This window comes from Orycteropus afer, unplaced genomic scaffold (genome assembly GCF_000298275.1).
Source record: "Orycteropus afer afer isolate SDZICR_OR568_19922 unplaced genomic scaffold, OryAfe1.0 scaffold00009, whole genome shotgun sequence".
Classification (NCBI taxonomy): Eukaryota; Metazoa; Chordata; class Mammalia; order Tubulidentata; family Orycteropodidae; genus Orycteropus; species Orycteropus afer.
In genome coordinates, this window is record NW_006921596.1 from 6,383,575 (window position 1) to 6,407,718 (window position 24,144).

At 49.7% G+C, this 24,144-nt stretch overlaps 1 protein-coding gene across 1 annotated transcript in view; it reads left to right on the forward strand.

Annotated features, from left to right (window-relative positions):
- The window catches only part of GPT2 (glutamic--pyruvic transaminase 2), a 33,702-nt gene extending 11,765 nt beyond the window's left edge, over window positions 1–21,937 (forward strand). Inside the window, exons 4-11 of the mRNA XM_007946826.1 lie at window positions 5,386–5,519; window positions 8,283–8,526; window positions 11,715–11,794; window positions 13,668–13,804; window positions 17,179–17,353; window positions 19,148–19,303; window positions 20,585–20,697; window positions 21,847–21,937. Coding sequence (XP_007945017.1) covers window positions 5,386–5,519; window positions 8,283–8,526; window positions 11,715–11,794; window positions 13,668–13,804; window positions 17,179–17,353; window positions 19,148–19,303; window positions 20,585–20,697; window positions 21,847–21,937 — 1,130 coding nt within the window. The remainder of the gene's footprint in view (window positions 1–5,385; window positions 5,520–8,282; window positions 8,527–11,714; window positions 11,795–13,667; window positions 13,805–17,178; window positions 17,354–19,147; window positions 19,304–20,584; window positions 20,698–21,846) is intronic.
- Window positions 21,938–24,144: the final 2,207 nt, after the last annotated feature.

The following is a 24,144-nucleotide window of genomic DNA, read 5'->3' on the forward strand; positions in this document are numbered from 1 at the left end:
AAACTTGCTATTGTAGACATTTCACAGAAGTGGGATACTGGCTCCCTGTTTATGGCTTCACCTTTCCGTTTCACTGAGTTCCCATCACCCTCTGCTGGGGGTCCATGGGCAGCTCGCTGCCTCCTTACCCAGCAGGCCAAGCGCCTGAGGACTCCGGGGAGGGGGACCAGGAATTTGACCCTTCAGCCCTGAAAATAATACTCTCCCTCCCCTGCTGAGATTTCCAGCCTCTGGGCTGCTGGCTTTGTTCTCTTCTCATTTTCTTTCATCTGTTTGTTTTTGTCCCTTTCCTTCCCAGAGCCTATACAGGGACTCCAGCTCCCCTTACCCAGAGGAAACCAGTTCTTAAAAGCTTTTTTTAGGACATGTGCCCTAATGTTCTGGAACTGGAGGCACTGAGAGCGAGACAGGGATGCTTGTGGCTTTCTCAGCAGGGGATGGGCCTCCCTTTCATCTCCCTGCCTCTCCTGCTGCCCATCCCCCACCCCATCCCTTATCCTGCTCCATCCTCTAGGAGAGCCCTGTGCCCGTGTTTACCTTCCTGGCTGCAGTCACCCCACCAGCCCTGAGCCTGAGCACTCCCCTGAAATAGGGGAAAAGAGACCCCAGATCCAGACAGGCTCAATAGAGACCCTTTTATTAAGCCTTGGATAGGACAAAGACAAAAAAACAGACAGTCATCCAGGACGAGGAAAACCATCAGCACATACACAGTCCAGAAAGCTGAATGGAGTCTGCTGAGTCACGGCCCCGGGGCTAATTATATATGATTGAAAGCAAAGGGAATCATCTCAAAATCACGACTGGTGGCAGATCAGTTCATCAGTGTTGCAGGCAGGACTATAGAAGCGGGGAGAGGACCATGACTGGGATACATAAATGAACATAGAAAAGGGTTACAGGGTTGCTTCTGGGCCTTGACTACCTGGCCAGGTGTTGTTGTTGTGTTGTAATATGCTGTCGAGTCGATTTCAACTCATAGTGACCCCTCCTTGGGTTTCTGAGGTGGTATCACTACAAAAGTAGATTGCCCCATCTTCCTTCCAAGGAGTGGCTGGTGGGTTTGAACTGCCAGCCTTCTGGTTAGCAGTCAGATGCCTTAGGCACTACGCCACCAGAGCTCCTCCTGGCCAGGTAGTGGTCCAGATATGACTCCTGACCATGCAACCTGAGTCATAGCCACAAGGTGGCTACAAAACAATAGCAGGACCCCAATCTTAATTTAAATTAGAAAAGGACACACTCAGGCAAGTTCCCTAGTTCTTTGTGTGAGTGTAACCTACTTTCAGGCACACTCTTCCTGACCCCAAACTACCCCTCTCTAGGTTTGTTCTGGAACTTGTCTATGCGTAGTAGCCATGATGCTGACGGTCAGAAATAACTGGGGTCTGAACTTGTGTCAAGACTCAGAGTGGAGTTAGGGCTCCCACTGTAGACCACAGCCTTCCACAAACCAAGTGCTTCAGAATTTAAGCTCTAATACGTTCCTCAGTGCCATCCCTCTCAGGAAGGGGCCAGCCTGGGTGTCACGTGGGCCAGTGGCTTTTTGTGCCAAGCCCTAAACCACAGGCTGGCAAACAGCAGCCCAACAGCCCCAGAGGCTCAGCATCCTCTGTGCAACCCTGAGGAGAAAGGTGCTCCTCAAAGACCCGAGGCCATGAGCTAAGACTCCTGAAAGCCGGGCCAAGAGGCAGAGGTGGGGGGGAGTTTGCCTTCTGTATCTGATGTAAGTGTCTGGGCTGGGGAAGAGGCAGGGGGTCTTTGTTCCTCTGTGCTGAGTCAGAATCAGGTCTTTGCAACTGTGCCAGCCAGGGCTGGGGAAATGGGTGGGAGGCCACTTCCATGTGAGTCCCCTCTGGGGATGTTGTAGCAAGAGCACAGTTGGCCTTTGGGGTTTTGTAACTGGCACACAGTTCTTTCCCAGAAGTTGAGGAACACAAGTAAGGTAGGTGTGCTCTGAGCCTGTCCTCATCCCTGACCTAAGAAGTCCTTTGCACCCACCTCCTGGGCTTGCTGGGAAGGATGGCATGTGCCAAAGGTCCTGGTCAGGTGTGCAGGAGCCCTGCCCATTGCAGGTGGTGTGGGCCCTTCCCATGACAAAGGACACAATGGCGGCGCTCTGTTGACTGAGCCAAATCAGCCTGGGCACCTGCCCAAAGAAGTGAAAGGAAATGAAAGTATGTGTCGTATCCTTCAGGGCCACCTCAGACCAGGTGGGGATCATTAAATATGTGCACAAAGCCTTGAAACTCACCCAGGGCCTATTTTCATCCTAGACTTTAAGATGATTTCTTCCTGGAGTCTCATTTATTTTCCCTTTGCTCTGGTTGTGTCTCAGATCTTAAATAGGGTTGAGGTGAAACCTAGCATTCACCTGAGTGAGGAGGGGTGTGTCCTGGGCTAGCCTCTCACGGAGCACACCGTGGACCAGGCACTGATCCAGGGGCTGAGGACCACTGGCAACAAGGCCAGGGTGCGCGGGGACGCAGTTTCTGCACTCGTGAAACTCATGGTCAGGTTTTGGGAAAATAGACATTAAAAAGAATACGTACAAATACACAATCCCCAGCTTTAATGAGTGCTTGGGGAGAGATCAGAGACTGTGGGATTCTAACAAGGGATTCTAACATGGAAGGAGGGCTTAAGGAGAAAGTGGTGTTCAGACTTAGACCTGAAAGATGAGTAAGCCGAAACCTGCAAATGCGTGCCAGGCACAGGGAACTTCAGGGCCCGAGGCTTGAGGGCAGCCTGACTGAGTGAGGTGGGAGCCAGAGTGTGGTGCCATGAGATGAGGCTAGAGTTGGCAGTGGCCGTAGTGCCACTTTGTTGGCTCCTGTAGGTAGGTTGGCCCTCAGTCTCAGGGCATTGTGTTCTAGGCAGACATGTGGCAAGGCCAGGTAGGGCCCAGCAGTGGGCTGGGTGCTCTGGGAGAAATAGTAATGCTCTCTGCCCTCAAGGCACTTACAGTCAAGCTGGGGAGGCGGGACTTCCTCTATGTAAACTAATTGGAGAAGTTAGAGGCCGGGAAAGGGGTTAAAGTAGGGTGGAGTCTTTAGGACAGTCCCCCTAGGGACAGACCAGAGCTGAGCCTTGGAAGATCTGTTGATTTGGAGCAAAAATAAATCAGGTGCCTCCTTAGAAGGGTAGAAGGCCTGTGTTCTGCAGGAGCAGGGAGCTTGCCAGTGGTGAAGGTCCAGGAATTCATGAGAGCAGACAGGACTGAGATAGGAAGGAAAGGAGGCCTTGCGAGGGTGGGATGCACAGATCGCGGGCAGCGGGGGTGGGGGGCGGGGGGCAGGTGGAAAAGGCGGAGGGGTGGAACAAAACTCAAAATCATTCAGGAGAAAAAGAAAAAAAGGGGACCAGGTTTGCTGGTCTCATAGAGCCTGTTGGCACCACTGAGATTATGGCGCCTAGCTGCTGCCCTTCAGGTCTGGAATTGAACCCATTCCCATGGCTTCTGGACCAACAGAAGACAGGCATATGAGGTGAACATTTACACTATGTAGGTACACTCCTTGGAGAGAACAATCATGGGAGAATAGAAGGGCTGTGTATGCACAGGGAGACAGCTCAGGGGTCAGGAGTGCATGGAGGGAAGGACACAGGGAAGAGGTAACTATTTGGAGGAAGTGGGAGGGGAGCTGTTGCATTGTGGTAAATTGCACTCAATGTCATGAGACAAAGTGTGTGTGAACTGCTGTATAGAAAGTGAATTTGCTCTGTCAACTTTCACCCAAATCACAATTTAAGGAAAAAAGGCAGAGAGAAGTATGTATCCCTGGGACATATTTGAGCAAAGGAGCTAAGAGGCATCAAATAAACTACTGAGTGGAGGGGAGATTCTCTGAGGCCAGATTTGCTCCTCTTCCCACTTTTAAATTGACTAAATATTGCAAATATATTCAAATACCCCAAAATAATGTAACAAAAACCCTTGTAGCTTATGCTTCTACTTGTAAAGAAAAATACATCAATGCTTCCCATTGTAAGGTAGTTCTGAAACATACACAAGGAGGAAAACTTGGAGATGGGAGGCATGTGTTGGGAGGAGGTGTATCAAGTACCTTTTTCCTGCCTTTTGAATTCTGTCCCATGTATGTGTATGCCTACTTTTAAAAATCAATTAACTGCCATGGTTGAAATAAAATAAATGCCAAGGCCCTCCATCCAAAAAAAAAAAAAAAAAAAAAACCCTTGTACCTACCTACCATCTAGATTTAATACATATTACTGTTTGCCACTTGACATCTTAGAATATTGGCCTAGTCCCCTCATTTTACAGCTGGTCAGAGAGGTGAGGCCACTGCTACCCAGAGAGGCTGAGGCAGAGCTGGGCTGTACTCTTTCATTTCAGCACATTTAACTGTGTGCCAGGTCCTGGAATGATATGTTAGGCCCCAGAGAAGAATCTAGTGCTTTCTGGAGCTCCCAGCCCCTTAACATATTTTGTGCAGGTGTAAGTACTTTCTAATTCTTTTTAAAAGCATAAATGGTGGCCTAACATTGTTAAAAATTTATATTGAAGCATAGCAAACATAGAATAAAATGTAAAATATCAATGAACAGCTAGAATAATTTTTACACCTATGCACACCTGTGTGACCACCACCCAGATGAATATATTAAATGCTTTCAGTACCCCAGAGGCCCCTTTGTTCCCACTTCCAGTCAATACTCCTGCCACCCTTGCCCCAGGTAACTACTGTTCTGACTTCTAGCAACATAGATAAGGTTTTTTGAACTTCATGTAAACGGTAGCCCCTTTCACCTCAAATGGCAGCCTGAGCGTGTTGTTGACACATGGCATGTGCTCGGAAGTTTCAGCAGTCAGGGTGGTGATGGTCAGGACTCTGGGCTCCTGGGGCTAGTCATACAGCAGGCAGTGCTATTTTGGAGCACCAAGGGTTAACACAAGTGAGACACCCGGTTCTCGAGCTCTGAAACCATGGGCAGGCAATGGTTCGAAGCATAGGAATTCCAGCTGTGACGATTTAGGTTGTCAAAGACCCTGTATAAATCCCAGGAGAGTGGGCAAAATAGGTGTGGCTAGAAGCCAGGGCTTAGAACCGTGCTTGATACATAGTAGATGGGAGCTCAGTAAATATTGGTGGCTAAATAGATGAGTAGATAGATGGGCAGATGGTTAAGTAGATGGTTGGGTAGGTGGATGGATGAGCAGATGGCAATGGATGAGTGGATGGGTGGGTGGATAGAGATGGGTAGATGAAGCCCAGAGAGGTGGTTAAACAGCTTGTCACAAAGTTACGGAGCCTACAGTAGTGGGAGTCAGGTCCCACCTGAGACATGCTCCCCCCAAATAATTATTTGTTGCTCCACCAACTCTATGGGGCCAGACATCCTGCCTCTATCACTGTCTTACAGGGTCTTACAGTGCTAGCCAGGGCGTCAACTGCATCCGTGAAGATGTGGCTACCTACATCACCCGGAGAGATGGCGGTGTGCCTGCAGACCCTGACAACATTTACCTGACCACTGGAGCTAGCGACGGCATTTCTGTACGTGTAGGGGTGGCTTGATGTCATCCAGAGCTCACCTGTGTGAAGAATAGCTTGTGTGTTATGGCCAAACACTGGAGCTGGCCAGCAGGCAGATAGGCCTGGCAGGAGGGCCTAGCTGCTCTCTGGTCCACCTGCCCTGGCATGCTGCTGCCCTTGCCTCAAGTGATCTCCCTTAGCGTGGGCTATTACTGAAGCCTCGATTTCCCTCTAGAGTCTTACCAGTAGGTCCAGCTGGGAAGGAGCCATGGGGCACTTGAGTGAGCCCATCTGTCTGGTGGTGTTGGTCTTTCCTTCCCTTGATGTGGACTCGTGTTCTTCCTCTGCCAGGCACTGTGCCCAGTGCGGAGGAGACCGGGGGGAGCCAAACACATTTGGTGTCTACTTATACAGGCAGAGCTGAAGCAGACAGGCGTTCAGATCACGGACAAGTCATAGAACAAGCTTTCAGTTTCTCTTCTACAGTGAAGAGAAGGACATTGTGCTACAGGTGGGAGCAGCAGGGACTCTGTCCTTGTGGGGAGAAGACAGTCCAGGAAGGCTTCTCCAAGGGAGGCTGAGTGGATGGCTAAGGGATCCGGAGGAGTGAAGGGGAGGGGGGTGTTCTGAGCAGAAGGTCAACGTGTACAAAAGCCTTGAGCTGGAGGGAGGCTGGGTGCTTAGACAAGGAAAGTCAGGGTAGCCAAGCACACACAGGGAGGACAGAGTTGCTGGAAGTCGGGCTGGGGAGGCAAAAGGGGGCTGAGTCCTGCAGGACCTTAGAGGCTACACTGAGGATGTACGTCATTGTCCTAAGAGCAAAAGGGAGCCACTGAAGGGTTTGAAGCAAGAAGGAGGCATGATTAGATTTATGTTCTTAAAATTTAACTTTGCCTGGGAGGGGACATAGTAGATATGAGGGACTGTTTAGGGAGCAAGAGGTGGGTTGGGCTGGGTGTTATCCATGGACCCAGTGAATCAGACCGATTGCTGTAGAGTCAGTTCTCACTCACGCTAACCACGTGTGTCTGAGTGGATCTGTGCTCCTAGAGTTTTCAATGGCTGATCTTTCAGCAGTTGATCATCAGCCCTTCCTTCTAAGGTACTCTGCGTGGACTCGACCCTCCAGTATTTCAGTCAGCAGCTGAGTGCGTTAACCATTGCACCATCCAGGGACTCTGGACAGAATGAAGGGGGGTTGACATCAGTGGTTACTTGGCGAGAGGAGCCTGCGAAGGGGCCTGTGGCCCCTCCATTCCCTCTCGGCAGCTCCTCCCCCAGCCTGGTTTGGTACTAGGTGCATCACCCCACTGTTCTCCCTACTCAGGGTGCCATCTGACCCCTTCCTCCTTCAGTGAGGTTGCCGCTCTTGTTTTTGGTATTTGTTGAGTGCTTTATTCCTTTCCACACCCTGCAAATGCATTAAACTCTTACTGGAGCCCACAGGGAAAAGGACGCCCAGAGAGGTTAAGTGGTCTGCCAGCTTTCTGTCGGCCTCTTGCGGTACTTGGGATTCTAATACTGGGGCTCCTGGCCCCCAGCCACAGCCTCCTCCTCCATTTGACCTGCTGGCGAGAGTCCTCAGATTTCCAGAGAAGTCCTGGTGTGGGCATGGGCCCTGGAGGAGGGCAAGGAAGTGCCAGCAAGTTTCAGCACAAAGAAGCAAGTCATTGCCCTTTTTACCCTGGTGCCATTTCCACAGCAAGGAACTGAGCTCAGGAAAGGACCTAAGTCCACGTGTGAGGCGGGGACTCTCCCTGTGGAGGGCTTGGCTTATTAACTCTGTGAATTATCACAGAATACCCCGCCTTCACCAATACCCCACAGGATCCCTGGCCTGATTTCTCAGGAATCCTGCAAACGCATGGCCCACTCAACTTTGGAAACAGGATGACTCGCCACCTGGTGGCAATAGGTGGTATTGTTCAGTTTTTAATCCCATGTCAACAATTCCTTGTTCTGGGGACTTTCCAGCCTTTGTTGTTGTTTGCCATCGAGTCGGCCCCAACTCATAGCGACCCCTCCTTGGGTTTCTGAAGCAGTATCACTACGGAAGTAGGATTGCCCAACCTTCCTTTCGAGGAGTGGCTGGTGGGTTTGAACTGCCAGCCTTCTGGTTAGCAGTCAAGTGCCTTAGGCACTATGCTACCAGAGCTCCTTTCAACCTTGGGCACTGGTATTTACTGACAAATCAGATTCCTGGGTCCCACCTCAGACATACTGACTGGGGTTTCAGAGGGTAGGGTCAGAATAATTCCAAGACAGCACCAGTTTGGGGGCTTAACTGCTTTAGAAGACCCCCAAATGCCTTTTTAAAATTGCAAGTACTTAACTTAATTGCAATTTTAACTTTTTAAAATTGCAAGCAGACCACACACATTTTGTTTATTCCTCAACAGTTGCCTCTGAACTGATTTTGACTCATGGTGACCCGTGTGTGTCAGACTAGAACTGTGCCCAGAGGACTCTCAGTGGCTGGCTTTTCAGAAGTCGATTGCCAGGCCCTTCTTTCAAGGCACCTCTGGTGGACTTGAACCTCCAACCTTCTGTTTAACAGTTGAGGGTATTAACCATCGGCACCCCCACGGTCTTAGCTGACCCCATTTTATGGATGAGGAGACTGAGACTTGAGGGCGTTAAGTGACAGTTAAGTGTCTGCACTGGAAGCAGACAGCAGGGCTGCTGGTGAAGGGCTGGGGGTGGGGCCATCTGGTTTGTCTGCCCATCAACCCCCAAGGGACAGGGAGTGACGGTGGCCCTCTAGATGTGACTTCTCTGTTGCAGACGATCCTAAAGATCCTCGTCTCTGGGGGCGGCAAGTCTCGGACAGGTGTCATGATCCCCATCCCGCAGTACCCGCTCTACTCAGCGGTCATCTCTGAGCTTGATGCCATCCAGGTGAACTATTACCTGGACGAGGACAACTGCTGGGCCCTGAATGTGAACGAGCTCCGGCGGGCTGTGCAGGAGGCCAAAAACCACTGTGACCCCAAGGTGCTCTGCATCATCAACCCCGGGAACCCCACAGGTCTGTGCTTCCTTGTCAGTGTCTTGGAGGTGGGAGAGCTGCTGGGCCCAGGTGCCAATCCAGTCCAGTGTAGCTGACGTAAAGCCATGACATTTGCTGCAGACCATATTAGGAGATGACCAAACACAGGCATTTTCTTGGGCAAGGTTTTATTGTTCAGAACAGTTTTTTTCCTGTTCTGTTTGTGTTTTGCAAAAAGTCTCTGCCTTAAGGTTATTTAAACACGAACATTCATCCTTACCTAAGCAATTCACGTGCCTCCTTTTTCCTTCACTTCCACTTGTTTTTCTGAACCAGTTTTCAGAATGCTGGTGTGTGTTTTTGTTTTTCTTTGACACAAGATTACTGTGTACCCTAAAGCCTGAGAAAGAAATGCCATATTAAAAAAAGAGAAAAAAACTATGCCCAGAAGTTGAGAAGCACCCCCGATTTTGCAGATTTTCCTTAAAGACAATACAACGAGAAGGAGAGAAAATACACAGTCCTGCCTGTTCTGATCTTTCTGGGCTGCTGGCTTCCTATGCCCTGATGCTGTTTGGATGCAGAGAACAAGGGCTCCTCTCTCCTCTTTTGTTGAGATAAATTGGGTCTGGGCCAAAATGCATTGGGGTTGATTGTGGGATCTGCTTCTCGGGAACATGAAATGATGCTTCAATCAGCTGAAAGCACCACTTGAATTCCTGAGAACAGAAAATGGGTGCAGCTGGCAGTAACATTAGTCTGTTTACCCCAACTCCTTGAGGGCGGAATAAGGATTCTAACCATGTTGCAGTAGGAAAATGGCATATTGCTGGTTTCCTAATCCTGGCTGCACGTTAAAGTCACCCAAACTCAAAAAACCAAACTCACTGCTGTCAAGTTGATTCAGACTCGTAGTGACCCCCACTGGGTTTCCAAGGCTGCAAATCTTTATGGGAGCAAATTGATTCATCTTTCTTCTTCAGAGTGGCTGCTGGGTTCAAACCACTGACCATTCGGTTAGTAGCCAAATGCCTTTGCATCAGTTTGTGGGAAGTTCTTCAGGCCCAGACTCTGGTGAGGGACTTGAGAGGCCCCTCCCCAGCCTTCAGGACCTGTAACAAAGCAACCAATCCTTTGTGGCCTTCTGTGTCTCCTCCTGTCCTATGCTCTGATGGTGCAGTGGGTAAAGCATTCAGCTGTTAACCAAAAGGTCAGCAGTTCAAACCCACCAGCTTCGGGAGAAAGACAGTCTGCTTCCATAAAGGTTTACAGCCATGGAAACCCGATGGGGCAGTTCTACTCTGTCTTGTAGGGTCACTCTGAGTTGGAATGGACTCGACAGCAGTGGGTTTAGTTTTGGTTTTGGTCGTATACCACTGTTGGTGTGTTTGGCCATTCTGTCACTCAGTAGGTGTGTGGTAAGTGCTGTGTTCCAGGTACTGCGGAGACAGGCTGTGTCTTTGTCAAGTTTGCATCATACAGCATTGTTTGCATATATCTTGGTCCCATTTCTTCTGGGCTGAAGGGTTTTTGAGGCTCTAGTCCTTGCTCAGAAGCTCCGATGGTGCAGTGGTTAAAGCATTTAGCTGCTAACCAAAGGTAAATGAGTTTGTTGGCTATATATATTTTTTGTTGTTGTTAGTTGTTACTGTATCGGCTCTAACTCATGGCAACCTGATGTATAATGGAGCAAAACATTGCCTGGTCCTGGGCCACCTTCATGATCACTGGTATGTTTGAGTGCATTGTTGTGAATAGATAGATAAATACACATGTACATATATGTATCCAAACCAAACCCACTGCCATGAAGTCCATTCTGATTCATATCAACCCTAGGGAAGAGCGAAACTGCCCCCTAGGGTTTCCAAGGCTGTCAATCTTTACGAAAGCAGCCTGCCTCATCTTTGTCCCATGGAGTGGCTGGTGGGTTTGAACACCAACATTTTGGTTAGCAGCCAAATGCCTTAACCACTATGCCACCAGAGCTCCCTATATATACATACATATATACACACACACAAATAGATATACCAAAACCAAGCTCACTGCTGTTGAGTCAATTTGACTCATGGTGAGTGAGCCCTCCTTGGGTTTCTGAGGCAGTATCACTTTGGAAGTAGATTGTCCAGTCTTCCTTCCAAGGAGTGACTGGTGGGTTTGAACCACCATCCTTCTGGTTAGCAGTCAAATGCCTTAAGCACTATGCCACCAGAGGTTATATATATATATATATATATACACTAAATACATACGTGTGTCTTTATTCACCACCACACACATATATAGTGAAGAAACATCAACCTTTTCTAAGAAGTCAGCAAGCCTGACTGTAGTTCTCCTGCCGTCCCAGAGTATATTGTGACCACCTTGGGTGTTTCCCCAGGCCACACTCATAGTAGCTCTCAGGAAACATTGGAAGAGATCCCATTTCTACCTTTCCCATCTATACCTATAGCATTTCCTACAAACCGATGGACTAAAATCTATTTGCATTTGTTTCTCTAAAATGAGTGGTGACTGTTTCCACTGTGTGTGCTGATCAAGCCCTGAATGGGGGCTGGCACGTGGGAAGCCTGCCGAGTGCTCCTAGTCTTCTTTAGCGACAGGAGGCTCTGCCAGAGCTGTGCCCAGGCTCATTCATTTGGCATTTATTCTATAAATATTGAGCACCTGCTGTGTCCTGGCTTTGAGGCTAGATGCTGAGCCAGTGTGGACCTTGTTCCAGCCTCATGGAGCTGTATCTGCCTCCTGAAGAGTAAAGTGTGGTCATTTTCACCCAGTACCATCAGCCAGCACCCATCAGCCAGCCACCCAGCACCCATCAGCCAGCATGAGTGCCTCCTTCATTTGCTGCCAGAGCATAGGAAGGGTGGCTGAGCTGAACGATTTACCCCTTCAGGGTTATTTTCCTGCTCATCATGACACTTCCATGCCTTTCTCTCCTCCAGCACAAATGCAAACACACACCCTCTAGTAAGAATAGCAAGAAACTTGGGAGTTGAAAGACTCCTCCCTCCATATAACCAGCTTAAGTGAGCAGAGGAGAAGGCGCTGACTCTCCAAGGAACCTGGAGTTGACGGCACCATCATGCACAGTAACTAGCATGTGTGGTATCTTGTAGTTTTGAGGGAACACAGGACATCTGAGTACTTCGGGGTTCTGCTCTGAGAACAATTGAAATGGGTTTGCAGCCTAAATGTTGGTTTTGTTGGGGATGTTTTAGGTCAAGTGCAGAGCAGAAAGTGCATAGAAGATGTGATTCACTTTGCTTGGGAAGAGAAGCTCTTTCTCTTGGCTGATGAGGTAAGAGTGGTCCCAGCTTTCCCTTCAGTGAGGGGTAAGGGGGTGAGCTTTCTCACCTAGGGGGAGAGAGTCTGATTTTTATTCTGAATCAAGAAAGAAATTTCTAGATGTTGGGAGAGAGACTCTGGTCAAGGGTAAGGATATTCAGTGTTAAGACCTCTGAGACTATGGCTTAAATCATCCCTATGGTGGTTTAGATTCTTGGTTATAAATTTCAGAAACTTAAATCACTTAAATCACAGAAAGAAAAATAAAAAGATGGTAGAGGTCACAGGTGAGGGACTGGATCCAGGGATTCAAACCGTGTCTTTGAGATTCTCTCTCATTCCATTTCTCTGCATTGGCCTCTTACGCACAGCCTGTTCTCGTCCCAGCCTAGAATTACCAGTCTTTAGAAAGAGGACTTCTTTTCTTGGTGGTTCTAGCAAAAATCTCAGAGTTGAGCCTCATTGGTGCAGCTTGAGTCACACACCCATTGCTGAACCAATCACTGTTGCTGGTGGGATGCAACATGCAAATTGGCCAGGCCTAGAGCAAGGCTTAGGGTTTCTGCTTTATCTTCCCAAACCTCCAGATGGAGAACAAGAGAGACGTTTATCTCTGAGGGGCAATCCGAGAGTTCTTCCCCAAGAAGGGAGACTGTGTGCTGAGTGGGTAGAAAGGACTGATACCAGCTGCAGTTCTGCCTCCCTCGGGCTTCCATGTACACCACCTCAATTCTCACAACAGCCAGTGGGGAGGGGATCTTAATGCCCTTTTAACCAATGAGCAAACAATCCTTGAAGGTTAATGAACTCCAGATCTGATGCCTGGGCCTGCCCATTGTTTCCCTTCTTTACAGAGAAGAAATTGAGGCTCATTAAATCCTGCTTCCACTTCATCTCCCTTTCTGCATATCTGGTTTGTCATGGCTTCTAGAACACTAGCTTCATTTCTCTCCTCCTTAGCCATCCACCCCCAACACCCCACAGACACACACACACAAAGCTTATCCACCAAATAGTTGTCATAATTAGTAGCCGATGGGCCTTGAATTTTCTTCTGCAGAGAGGACCCAGTGCAGAAGCCCCTCCTCTGGGTCTGGGAGGAGGAAGCAGAGGAGAAGGACCCTGCTTGGTGTTTTGAAGCTGGAGCCCCCTGGCCCTCCCACTGACCCCAAGGCAGCTCAAAAAACCTTGATTTCCCTGCTGTCCAAAGTGATGGTGGGAAGTTCATCTCAATGGGCAGAGTCTGCTCTGAGTGCGAGACCCTCATGGGCAGGGGAGAAGACAGATGTGGGTGCTGCTCTATGTTTAGAGTCTAGCGGGGGATCCCGACAGTGGAGTGTGGACAGAAAAACAAAATCATTCCAAACTAGAGTGTATTGTAAAGGAAATACAAAGTGGCTGAGTGAATGACAGGGTGAGCTCTTCAAATAGGCAGGTCAAGGAATGGGTATGATAGCTGCTAATTATTATTAATGTTACTAAAGAGAGCAAAGACTACTTTGGGAAGAAAATTTACTTGAGATGAAAATTTACTTGGGAAGATGGGAGTGCTTGATTACATCATTGGTCTGAAGAGGTAGAAAGGCAGTCTAGAAATTGGGTGGTGAAGACCATGGGAGAAATCGAGTGGGCTCCGGGGGCTGCCTTAAGCTCGGTGTCAAGCCCAAGGGGGAACCTTGTTTGTCTAGGAATATTCCTCCAGGCATGTACTGGCTCCCCTGGATGTGGGATCAGAGGCTGGAGCTGGCTGGTGTGTTCGAGGCTGGGCCCCACAAGCACCCATGCCCTCCCTCTGCTGGGACATGAACAGGCTCTGCCCCCCGACCACATTCCCACAGCAGCCTCTCGGGAAGACCTTGAGGTGACGGGCATGTCCTCCCCTGCAGGTGTACCAGGACAACGTGTACTCCCCAGACTGCAGATTCCACTCCTTCAAGAAGGTGCTTTACGAGATGGGGCCCGAATATTCCAGCAATGTGGAGCTGGCCTCATTCCACTCCACCTCCAAGGGCTACATGGGCGAGTATGTTGGCCACCCACCTGCCTCCTGCGTCTCTCCCTCTGCCTCTGGGGCCAGCATAGGCCCGGTGCTGCTGTCTCTTCACGGCCTGATCCTCTGCCTGTCTTGTTGTCAACCCTCTTGGGCAGAAAAGATGGCCACCCTTACCTGTGACATCTGCTGGTCTAAGAACTAGGAGAGGACAGGTTGCGCCTCCCCAAGAGGGGAGCCTGGTGGTGTGAGAACAGTCCTTGTCAGGGGTTCAAGTGAAATAAGGCCATGCTCAAAAGAAACCAGATCACAGGTGGATGATGGAAATGAAGCAGCTCCAACGTTAGTGTCTCCTGCTAACACTGTCACTTGTGACATTGGCTGATGCTCGAGCAGCCAGGAAGGGCAGGTTAGATGAGCATGAGCAAGTGCCGTCAGGCTGATGGGTAAGCTCTATGCGAGACCACCTTAGTTCTGGGTGATCTCAGGGGCCAAAGAGTTGGCTTCAGTCTTGTGCTCATTCTTCTGGTTACAGTTATTAAGCACCTGCTCTGAAGATACAGCAGTGAACAAAACACTCCCTACCTTCACAGAGCTTATGTTCTGGTGAGGAGAGGGAGGCAGTAGACAAACTAGTCAATTATGTGTTGGATGGAGAAAAAGAATTAGGGAGAATGTGGAGGCAGGGCTGTAGGCTCACATAGTGCAGTATCATATACAAGTTTACTTTGGAGCTGAGACTAGATGGAGGTGAGGGAGGGCGCTATGCAGGTAATCTGGGGAGGAGCATTCTAGGCAGAGGGAACAGCATGTGCGAAGGCCCTGACGTGGAAGGATGCCTGGCATGTCTGAGAAGCAGGATAGGAATGGGGGAGGGGAAAGTGGAAGAAGTTGAAACCAAAGATGCAGTAGGAGGCCAGGTCACCTCGGCCATTTAGGTTATTTTTCACTTTTATTCAGAGTGAGATGGGAGCCATTGGAGGGTTTGGAGCAGAGGAGTGACCTAATCAGACTGTTTAGACTTCCTCTGGTTGCTGTGTGGTGAGGGTAGAGGCAGAAGCAGGGACTCACGTCCAGAAGCTGTGTAATACGTATTCTTGGTGAGGTGATGGCATCATGGACCAAAGTGGAGATGGTGAGAAGTTGCTGGATTTTGGCTATATTTCAAAATGAAGCTGACAGAAGTTGTTGATGGAATAGATGTGGAGTATGAGAGAGGACTCAAGGATGAATCCCTGGTTTTTTCTTTGAACAACCGGCAGGATGGAGTTGTCATCTGAGACGTCATCTGAGATGGGAAAGGCTGTGTTGTGGTTGAGCAGCTTTGGGAGGATGACCAGGAGTTTGGTTTTGGACATGTTAGCTTGCAAATGCCTATTCGGTCTCCAGACAGAGATGGACGTGAGTCTGCAGGTCAGGGCTGGCATGGGCTGGAGGTTTGGCTTTGGGAGATGTCAACATTTGAGTTGTACTGAGAGCCCTGCAACTGGGGGGTGAGTCTAGATAGAGAAGGGGCCCAAGGATTTTACTGTTCAGAGGTTGGGGGAGATGAAGAGGTACCAGCAAAGGACCCTGAGAAGGAAAGGCTAGAGGGTTTGCCAGCTAAGGGAATTTGTTCTTCAATGTTCCAGGGGTTCTGTCATGAGCCAGGTGTTCATGTAAGACATAACAGGTGCTAACATTTATAAAGTCTTTCTATCGGGCAAAGAAAAAAGTTGGTGGTTCAAACCCACCACCTGCTCTGAAAAAGACAGATGAGGCAATCTGCTTCCATAATGATTTACAGCCTTGGAAACCCTATGAGACAGTTCCATTCTGTCCTAAAGGTTCATTATGAGTTGGAATTGAGTCAATAGCAAGGATTTGGTTAGTTTTTTTTTTCTAATACCAGGTGTCAGATGAGGAGGGTTCTCATTTGGTAAGCTGGAGGCCATTGTAACAGAATATGAAGAAATATTTTGGCCAAGGTAAGGGAGCTGGCCCCTTGGAATAGCTGCCAAACCATTCTTGGCTTTGCTTGATGTGGGTCAGGGTTCGTTTTTGTGCTGGTCCTTCTGGTCTCCCCTGGTAGCAGGGCTGCTCCTTGCTAGACTTTCATGTGCTTCATAGCTCTTTTCCTAAACAAACATATTTCTACTGACTCCTTTTTCAAACACAAGTGTGTTTATCCCATGCCTACCGACCTCTCCACCCTGTTATTTTTTTTGACCGTCAGTCCCCTGGATGTTGGCGTCCTGAGTTTTACCCTGTTGCCTCCTGATTCTGATTACTTTGAGATTAGACTACACTGTTCAATTTGATTTTTTGCTCAACAGTAGAGGAATAAGCAGGAAGTTCCTTCTTTTAACCTTTGTTGTGGGAAACCTTCTGTGTTATGTGTCATAATCTATCTTCCCACCTTGGGAAGTCTGCTTGAGGGACTGAATGGAAATCTGCCTTTACTGGTTCAGTTCACAGTCAGCAGTTAGAGTCAGAGGAGGAGGAGAGGCTCAAGAGAGTGTGGCTGGACCTGAGCTGGTCCTGAAAGCAGATTTTTTTGTAACTCATTGCCTGACTTCAACTTATTTCCATGTGATTTGACTCTGTACTAATCAGGATTCTTGTGGCTATAAGTAACAGAAACTTACCTTGAACTGCCTTATACTACAGAAGCTTTTTTTAAATTTGTTAATCCATATTGGTAAAAAAGTCCAGGGTTATAGGCTTAGAGTCCAGGACTTAAAGATGTCAGCGGGACCCTGTCTCTGCTTTCTTTCTCAGCTTGGCTTTCCTTTGGGTTGAATTTGTTTCCAGGCAGCAGAAATTGTTCCAGCAAAAGTCCTCGGGCTGAGATGCACATTGGTGCCAATGAATCATGTGCCCGCCTGCCTGCCCCTGGAGCCCGTGCAGGGTGATGCCGTGCAGCCATTGGCCAGGCCTGATTCATGTGTCAGCTTTGGAGCAGGGGCTAGTGTATTAGTTAAGGTTCAGGATTAGCTGCTGTGACAAAAAGGCCCCAAAATACAGTGGCTCAAACAAAGTTGAAGTGTATTTCTTTGATATAACAGTCCAAAGGTAGGGGCAGGCCAGGCAGGCTCTCTCCACAAGCTCATTCTAAGCACTGAGGCTGGCAGGAGGGAAGGCTGTGCCATTTCAACGTGTGGTGTCTCTCTCTAGTGCTAAGGTTACTACTGGTGTCTCCATGTCTTAGGAAGTGGGAAGAGGGAAAAGGAAGGTGAGAACATGCTATTTCCTTATAAGGAAGTGATATGTTAATTGTACATATCACTTCCACTCACTTGGCCACCCCTAGCCACCAGTGTTGGGGGTAGGAATGGTTATAGAAGGTTTTGGCTGGCAGGGTTACACTTAGCTAAAGTTCATTCTGTAATTGGTGGATTCTCTCTCTCTCTCTCTTCACCCTCCAGGTGTGGCTACAGAGGAGGCTACATGGAGGTGATCAACCTGCACCCTGAGATCAAGGGCCAGCTGGTAAAGCTGCTCTCAGTACGTCTCTGCCCACCAGTGTCTGGGCAGGCTGCCATGGACATTGTCGTGAACCCCCCAGTGCCAGGAGAGGAGTCCTTTGAGCAGTTCAGCAGGGTGAGTCAGCTATGTCCCATGGCCTGTCCACATTCATTGGTGCAGCCAAGGCCACGAGGTGAATTCTACGTAGGCCAGCGGCCAGCCTTCTCCAGATGCCTGCCTCCTAGGGGTGTGGGCTGCAGGGGGCTCTCATAGTTCCTCTTGGTACCTGAATCATCTTGAGGGTAAGGTTAAGTCCCAGGATGCACTTGGGCTGGGTTCTAAAGTCAGAGGACCACCTCCTCTTCCTCACCTATGAGTACCATGCTGGGTGGGCACCCGGAGGGAAGAGCTATTTACACTCTGGAGGGCAGGGGATAGGTTGGGGATGGAGGGTGGTCCTGTTACTGAACTAAAAAGATGGACTAAAAAGATGAACTAAAAAGATGGTGGGCATATCCCTGCCTCTGGCCCTACCAGGAGTCCTCACAGCTAGATGCAGTGCAGTCAGGACCTCTTTGATTATGAGTGACAATACTCATCTCTGACTAGTGTAAACAACAACAACAACAAAGAACTTATGGGTCATGTAACCAAGAAGACAATTCCCAGTTGTTCCAGTTCACATCTTTTCCCAACAGTACCTGCAAATGTCCTGGATGAACTCTGTCCCAGCTTTAGATGTGTCCAATTCTGAATCATCACTGACTCTGTTTGATCTTGCCTGGGTAACGTGCCCTATGGCACCCATGGACTGAGAATAGGGGAGCTCCCCCAAAATGGGCCCTACACACACCTCATAGACTGAAGGTCCCTTAAAAGGAAAAGGTAGAAGTTGTCACCAGAAGGGGTACACACATGTTCTCAAGGGTTCTATAAGGAGCCTGTGCACACATAGTACAAAACCCAGGACCAGGTCTATTCAGACTTGACTGGCAGGTGACTGTTTTTCTTATTTTCAGAAATGATACCATGGTGAGATTAGAACCCTTCTCACACGTTACCCGGGACCCACGCTATGGCCTGAAACACTGCCCCATGCGCTCACATGCTCCACATTGCATGCCCCATGCCTGGGGCAGCCGCCTGGGCTGAGTGTCCATGGAAAGTTTCTTCAGGAGGGCACACATTTCACTGTACCACCCTGGTTTGCTGTGCTCATGGCACACAAACATGCCTTTTGCTAATCTGTGCAATCCCCCTAGCTGTCAAAGGGACAATTTCTAATAGTTGGAGCCATTCTTTGTCATCCGGAGATGCTGTTTCGGTTACTTCATGCTGCTCTAACGGAAAATACCACAGGTGGATGGCTGAACAAAGAGGAGTTTATTCTCTTACAGTTTTGGAGGCTATAAGTCTGAGTTCAAAGTGCCAGGTCTAGGGGGCTGGGTGAAAGCCCCTCGACCTTGGGCTTCAGCTCTGTCTCTTGCTCCCGGCCCACTGAAGCTAGAGATGTCCCTTCACTCAGGCAGCTGCTGGCTGCTAAGGGTGACAAGCCCCAGGTCGACAAATAAAATGGCACAGTCCTGATCTTACCAAACAACATGGCAGGACGTTGATTCAAGTTCCATTAACAGTCCCAGGACCGGCAGACAAACAGCTGCTGAATAATGATTTGGCTACACGCAGGATTCAAGCGTGTGCCAAAAGCTAGACCGTCCTCAAAGTTGCTTCTTATACACAGGAAGCAGCCCACATCCCTAAAGCAGCTACTCAGCTGCTCCAGTAGATTCCACCATGGAGTGAATTACCAATCTCACCATGGGGAATAACTACATTCAGCTGCCCAGCCACTCAACCAGGCCCAGCCCAGCTGACACCTGGCCTTAACTACCACAGATGCTAACTGCCGTGCTTTCTCTGTCTCCTCAGGAGAAGGAGTCCGTCCTGGGTAATCTGGCCAAAAAAGCAAAGCTGACAGAAGACCTGTTTAACCAAGTCCCAGGAATTCACTGCAACCCCTTGCAGGGAGCCATGTATGCCTTTCCTCGGATCTTCATCCCGACCAAAGCCGTGGAGGCAGCTCAGGTCAGGGGCCACCGGCTGGTGCCAGCCTGCTCTCTCCAAGCTTTCTTGAGATGCTGGTTTGGGGTTGCTTCTTGCCTTCAGGCACAGAGATGCTGACCCTAGAGTCTGTATTTTGTGGAACCCACGGCCAGACCGTGTTTACTGCCCAGTGTCTCCTGCCTGGAGACAATAGGCTCGCAGAAGCGCAGTTCCCCATGTGCTGTAGTAGTCAGGCAAAGGCCTGGAGGGCCTAGGCCGAGTGGTGCTGATTGGCTGTTAGCACAGCAGGCTGTGATGGGATGCATTTTAAGCTGTATAGGTGCTAGGCAAGCGCCATCCTCCCCAGCCACTGGGTCCTAGAGAAGCGCTCCTCACACTCACGTGCACCAGTCACCCAGAGGCTTGTTCACCTGCAGGTTCTGGCTCTGTAAGTCTGCAGTGAGGCCTGAGGATTCTGCATTTTTAACAAGCCCGGGCCAAAGACCCCACACACTTCAAGGAACAAGGACTAGAGCAGTGTCACTAACAGTGTTACCCTGCCACCATCCCCCAGGCCCTCCAAATACCTTGTAATCATTAAAACTCTGGGCTCCACCCCAGGCATCCTGGATGAGAATTCCTGGTATTGGAGCCTAACAATCTGTATTTAACAGGCTCTCTCCGTCCCCACCTTCCGCCCCCCAGTTGCTATGGAATCTACTCTGATGCATGGTGGTACCCCATGTGTGTCAGTAAAACTGGGTTCCATAAGGTTGTCAACGACTGATATTTTGGAAGCAGATCACCAGGCATTTCTTCCAAGGTACCTCTGAGTGACCTCAAACCTCCAGCCTTTCAGTTCACAGCCAGACAGGTTAACTGTTTGCAATTGTTATGCAAACCAACGTGTGAAAAGCACTATCTACCAGGACCCCAGAGAAGCTGGTTCCCTGAAAGCCCCCACTGGTTGCAAATGTCAGGGGCTCGTTTTCAGAGTATATGTGGTTTGGCATAGAGAGGCCACAAGCCTATTGGCCTGGGATGGGGAGCAAAGGAAATAGACCTGTGCTCCCAGAGGGATAGCAGAAGAGCCATGGCCCATGTCTGTCCCGAGTCAGCCTTTGGGTCTCTCGTTCCCGCACAGCCTCTGGTATCACCCAGCAAGAGCTGTGGCTTCTTGGGCCTCCCAGGCAGGGGAGGGAAGGAGACCCTGCCGTGGCAGACAACCAGCCACACAAATTGCGTTTGACCTGGAGTTTGTGATAGTACCGCTGTGCATTGCAAAGCCGGGAATGATTCCTAAGTTCTGTCCTGCTCCTGCAGGCCCATAAGATGGCCCCAGACATGTTCTACTGCATGAAGCTACTAGAGGAGACCGGCATCTGTGTGGTGCCTGGCAGCGGCTTCGGACAGAGCAAAGGCACTTACCATTTCAGGTACAGCTTCCTCTCCGCACCTGGGTCGGGGAAGGGAGGCAGTCCTTACGTGGGGCTTCTTAACATTGAGCACAAGCTGGCTTCACAGACTGAGGTGTGTGGAACTGCTGTCCCTCTGCCTTGCCCCACCCATTCTGAGCCAAGCTCTGCCCCTCTGCTCAGAGAGTGAAGAAAACTACGGATGAACCCAAAGGTCATCTCCCCTGAAAGGCGTTCCTTGACCGTTCTGTCTCTCCCCATCACTGCCCTCATGCCTCATGTCACTATGTGAAATTCCCGGTAGTGTGTTCTCTGCCTTCCTGTCCCTTTAAACTCCATGACAGCAGCACACAGCCTCAGGTGTGGAGAGCAGTGTGCCTGGACGCAGCCAGGGTGTGCCTCAGCGCCGCCTTGCTGGGCCCCGAGCCTGCAGAACTGCTGCATCTCACACACGGTGGGACCTGCTCCACTATTGCAATGCTTCCCACCAGGCTCCTTGCCTTCTCTTTGGCTCCTTACCCCAACTGAGCCCCTGCCCAGGTGAGAATGCCGTCTCCGAGCACTCGGCAGGTGGGAGCCACTCATCGAGGGTTTCCCCACTATTCAGAGCAGCATCCCCTCCACACAGGTCACTCCTAGACGTCTCCTGAAACAGATGGCCACAAAAAGGAATGTCGTGAGCTTAGTCAGCACCTGGAGCCCAGGGTTGTGGACAGTATTCCCCAGGCAGACAAACTCGTGGTTGGCTGGCCTTTCCATCCTTAGTCAGGTTCATCTCAGCTCATTCAAAAAGTAGTTTAATAAGTGCCAGGTGGTATCCAAGGAGAACTGGTGGTGCAATGCCTGAGGCATTTGACTGCTAACCAGAAGGCTGGTAGTTAAAACCTGCATAAGGAAGATGGGGCAATCTACTTCCCTAGAGATTTACTGCCTTGGAAACCCAGTGGGGGCCGCTGTGAGTCGGAATCAACTCGATGGCAGTGGGGTTTGTTTTCGGTGCTGCCCAGGAGCCGGAGCTATTGCAGTGAACAGCACAGGCTCAGTGCCCCTCAGGAAGCTTCCCATGCCTCCTGGTGTCCTCTCTGTAAACGGAGGGACAAAGTGCTGCGTTCATCCCTCTTTTTCCTGAACAACTGGTGTCCAGGCTGATGCTGTTCTCTGTCCCGACAGAATGACCATTCTGCCTCCAGTGGAGAAGCTGAAGACGGTTCTACAGAAGGTGAAGGACTTTCACATAAAGTTCCTGGAGAAGTATGCCTGAGGAGCACCCAGGGCCCCGGAGGGAGACCTCGCTCTCCGGCCTTCCTTCTCTGGGCATCTCAGCCAGACTGAACCCACCTTCCCCAGCGACTCTGCCTCAGGCCTCACAGAGGTCACTGGTCGCACTCTTCATCATTTTGCCCCAGGAGACTTCTTTCTTTGTGCCTTGTGTTTGGGAGCACTTCTCCTCTGAGCAAACGTGTACTTGCGATGTCTCAGCGGCTCTGTTATTTGATGCAGCCAAAGTACAGGGACACTCGCTCAGCAGATGTGGCCAGGGACCTCGGAGTCTGTTGCTTTCAGGAAGTCCATGTAGAGTTTCAGCAGCCAGGGTGTATTGGGTGAGATGTTTCAGATTTGGAGACTTTAATTTAATCACGGTAAGGACTGGAAATCTGAAACTCACCCATGTCATCTAGGAAATAAAACCCTTAGCCATGTGAAAATCTAGTCCTTCAACCAGTAGAGCCTGGACATCCATTGGAGGCTCAGACAGGGTCCACCTTCTGGGCTGGAGGTACGCAGCCTATCTCAGACAAGAGCAGTGAGGGCAGTGGTACATGGGTTGGGCAGGATGCCTGGCTACTTTGCGGTAAGCACTGAGGACTTAGGCCAAGGTCAGAGGGTCCTGTAGGGGATGAGTGGGTGTGACTAGGCTCCAGGTTGAACCGTTGCTTTGCTCTGGAGCTCTGAAGCAGGTGAGGAAGGCCCTGCGCACACAGACAGGGGTTTGAGTGTAAAAAGTTCACTGGGACGGGCTTTGGCTGAGACTCCCATCCGAGAGGTCTCTCTGGACACAGGGTGCATCCCCAGAAATATCCCAGTTATGTGATATTTGGAGGGATTCGTCTTGGGGACGAGTCTCTCCTCAGGGCTTTATCACGTCTTATCATACATCGCCCCCTGCTGGCAGCAGCAGGGACAACAAAAGACTGAAAATTGTCAGATTGTTTCAAACAGAATTTAGTCCCATTTCTTAGCTGTTAATTGGTCAAAGTACCTGGTAGCTCGGCTGCTGTAGACCTGATTCAGAGTCCACGGAAGTGTTGTAGTACAAAGTACTTTGCCTTCACATTCGCTGCTGCCCCTTCCCAGACTCAGAGCACTGCGTCCCACAGCATCAGTCATCTCGCCAGGCCAGGGGGCTGGCCAAGCATGTGGCTTCCCATTAGCACCTCCCATGGTGGGGTTCTGAACCAGACCCCAGGAAAGTGGCTACGGGCAGCAACAGGCTTAGTACCTTGTTCCTCTTCACAGAGAACCCTCCCACCTTATCATGCACGTCCCGTGAGCAGTTAGGGAAGCCAAGGCCATCTCACGAGTCTAGGGACAGACCAAGTTCCAAAATGGAACCGAAGGAACTAGAGAGAGAAACCAGAAGACGCTAAGGGAGTGAGGTTTGAAAGCAGCCTTGATGCTACAGTTTCCACACTGGGTCCACGCAGGGGGAATGCAGTAGGAAACTTCACATTCTCATTACTCACTAGCATTGCAATCCTGTGAAGAAAGTAGCTGCCATCTCAAAATTGAAAGAGAATGTCCTGTAACTTGCTTCTCCTGAACAAACTGAAAAAGTTGCATCGGTGCTTGTTGCATGGTATGTTGTCCCAGAGTCATGACGTTTCTGGTTCCTTGCTTGGGAAGGGGAGTGGTCAGTCAGTATATTCTGTGTGAGTGGAAGGGTTAAATGGTAGAGGCTAGTATATTTTTTATATTTTTGTAACAATTCCTTTTTCATGGGGAGAGGAGGGATTGATATTTGTAGTCTTAACAAGTCCAATAGTTTTTTATAAATCTCTTCAGATTATAAATAACCCCTAAACATTTTGCAACGTTTACATGATTTTTTTAAAGATGCCGTATACACTTGGTTTGCTTTAAAATAAATAAATGAAAGGTCAGCTCATCCAGGAGTTTGCCTGCACTTGGGACGCTCGAGAGGTTGGATTTTCTACGTACAGATTCTATTCCGGCGCCTTTCCTGTTTGGACGCTGCCAGAGAAAGTCCGTTGTCATTTTGGGCCACAGTTTGAATCTACACCTGCGACCTTTTTGTCATTCGCCGGGTATGGGGGGTGCCAGGGAAGCGTTGTGCTAGGCTGTACCTTGGACGTCATCCCCTCGCACCTCCCCTCGGGGTGGGCTGGGTGGTTCTGGGCCGGTGTCGTGTGAAGCTTGCAGGAAGAGCAGACACGGGCCTGCCTGTAC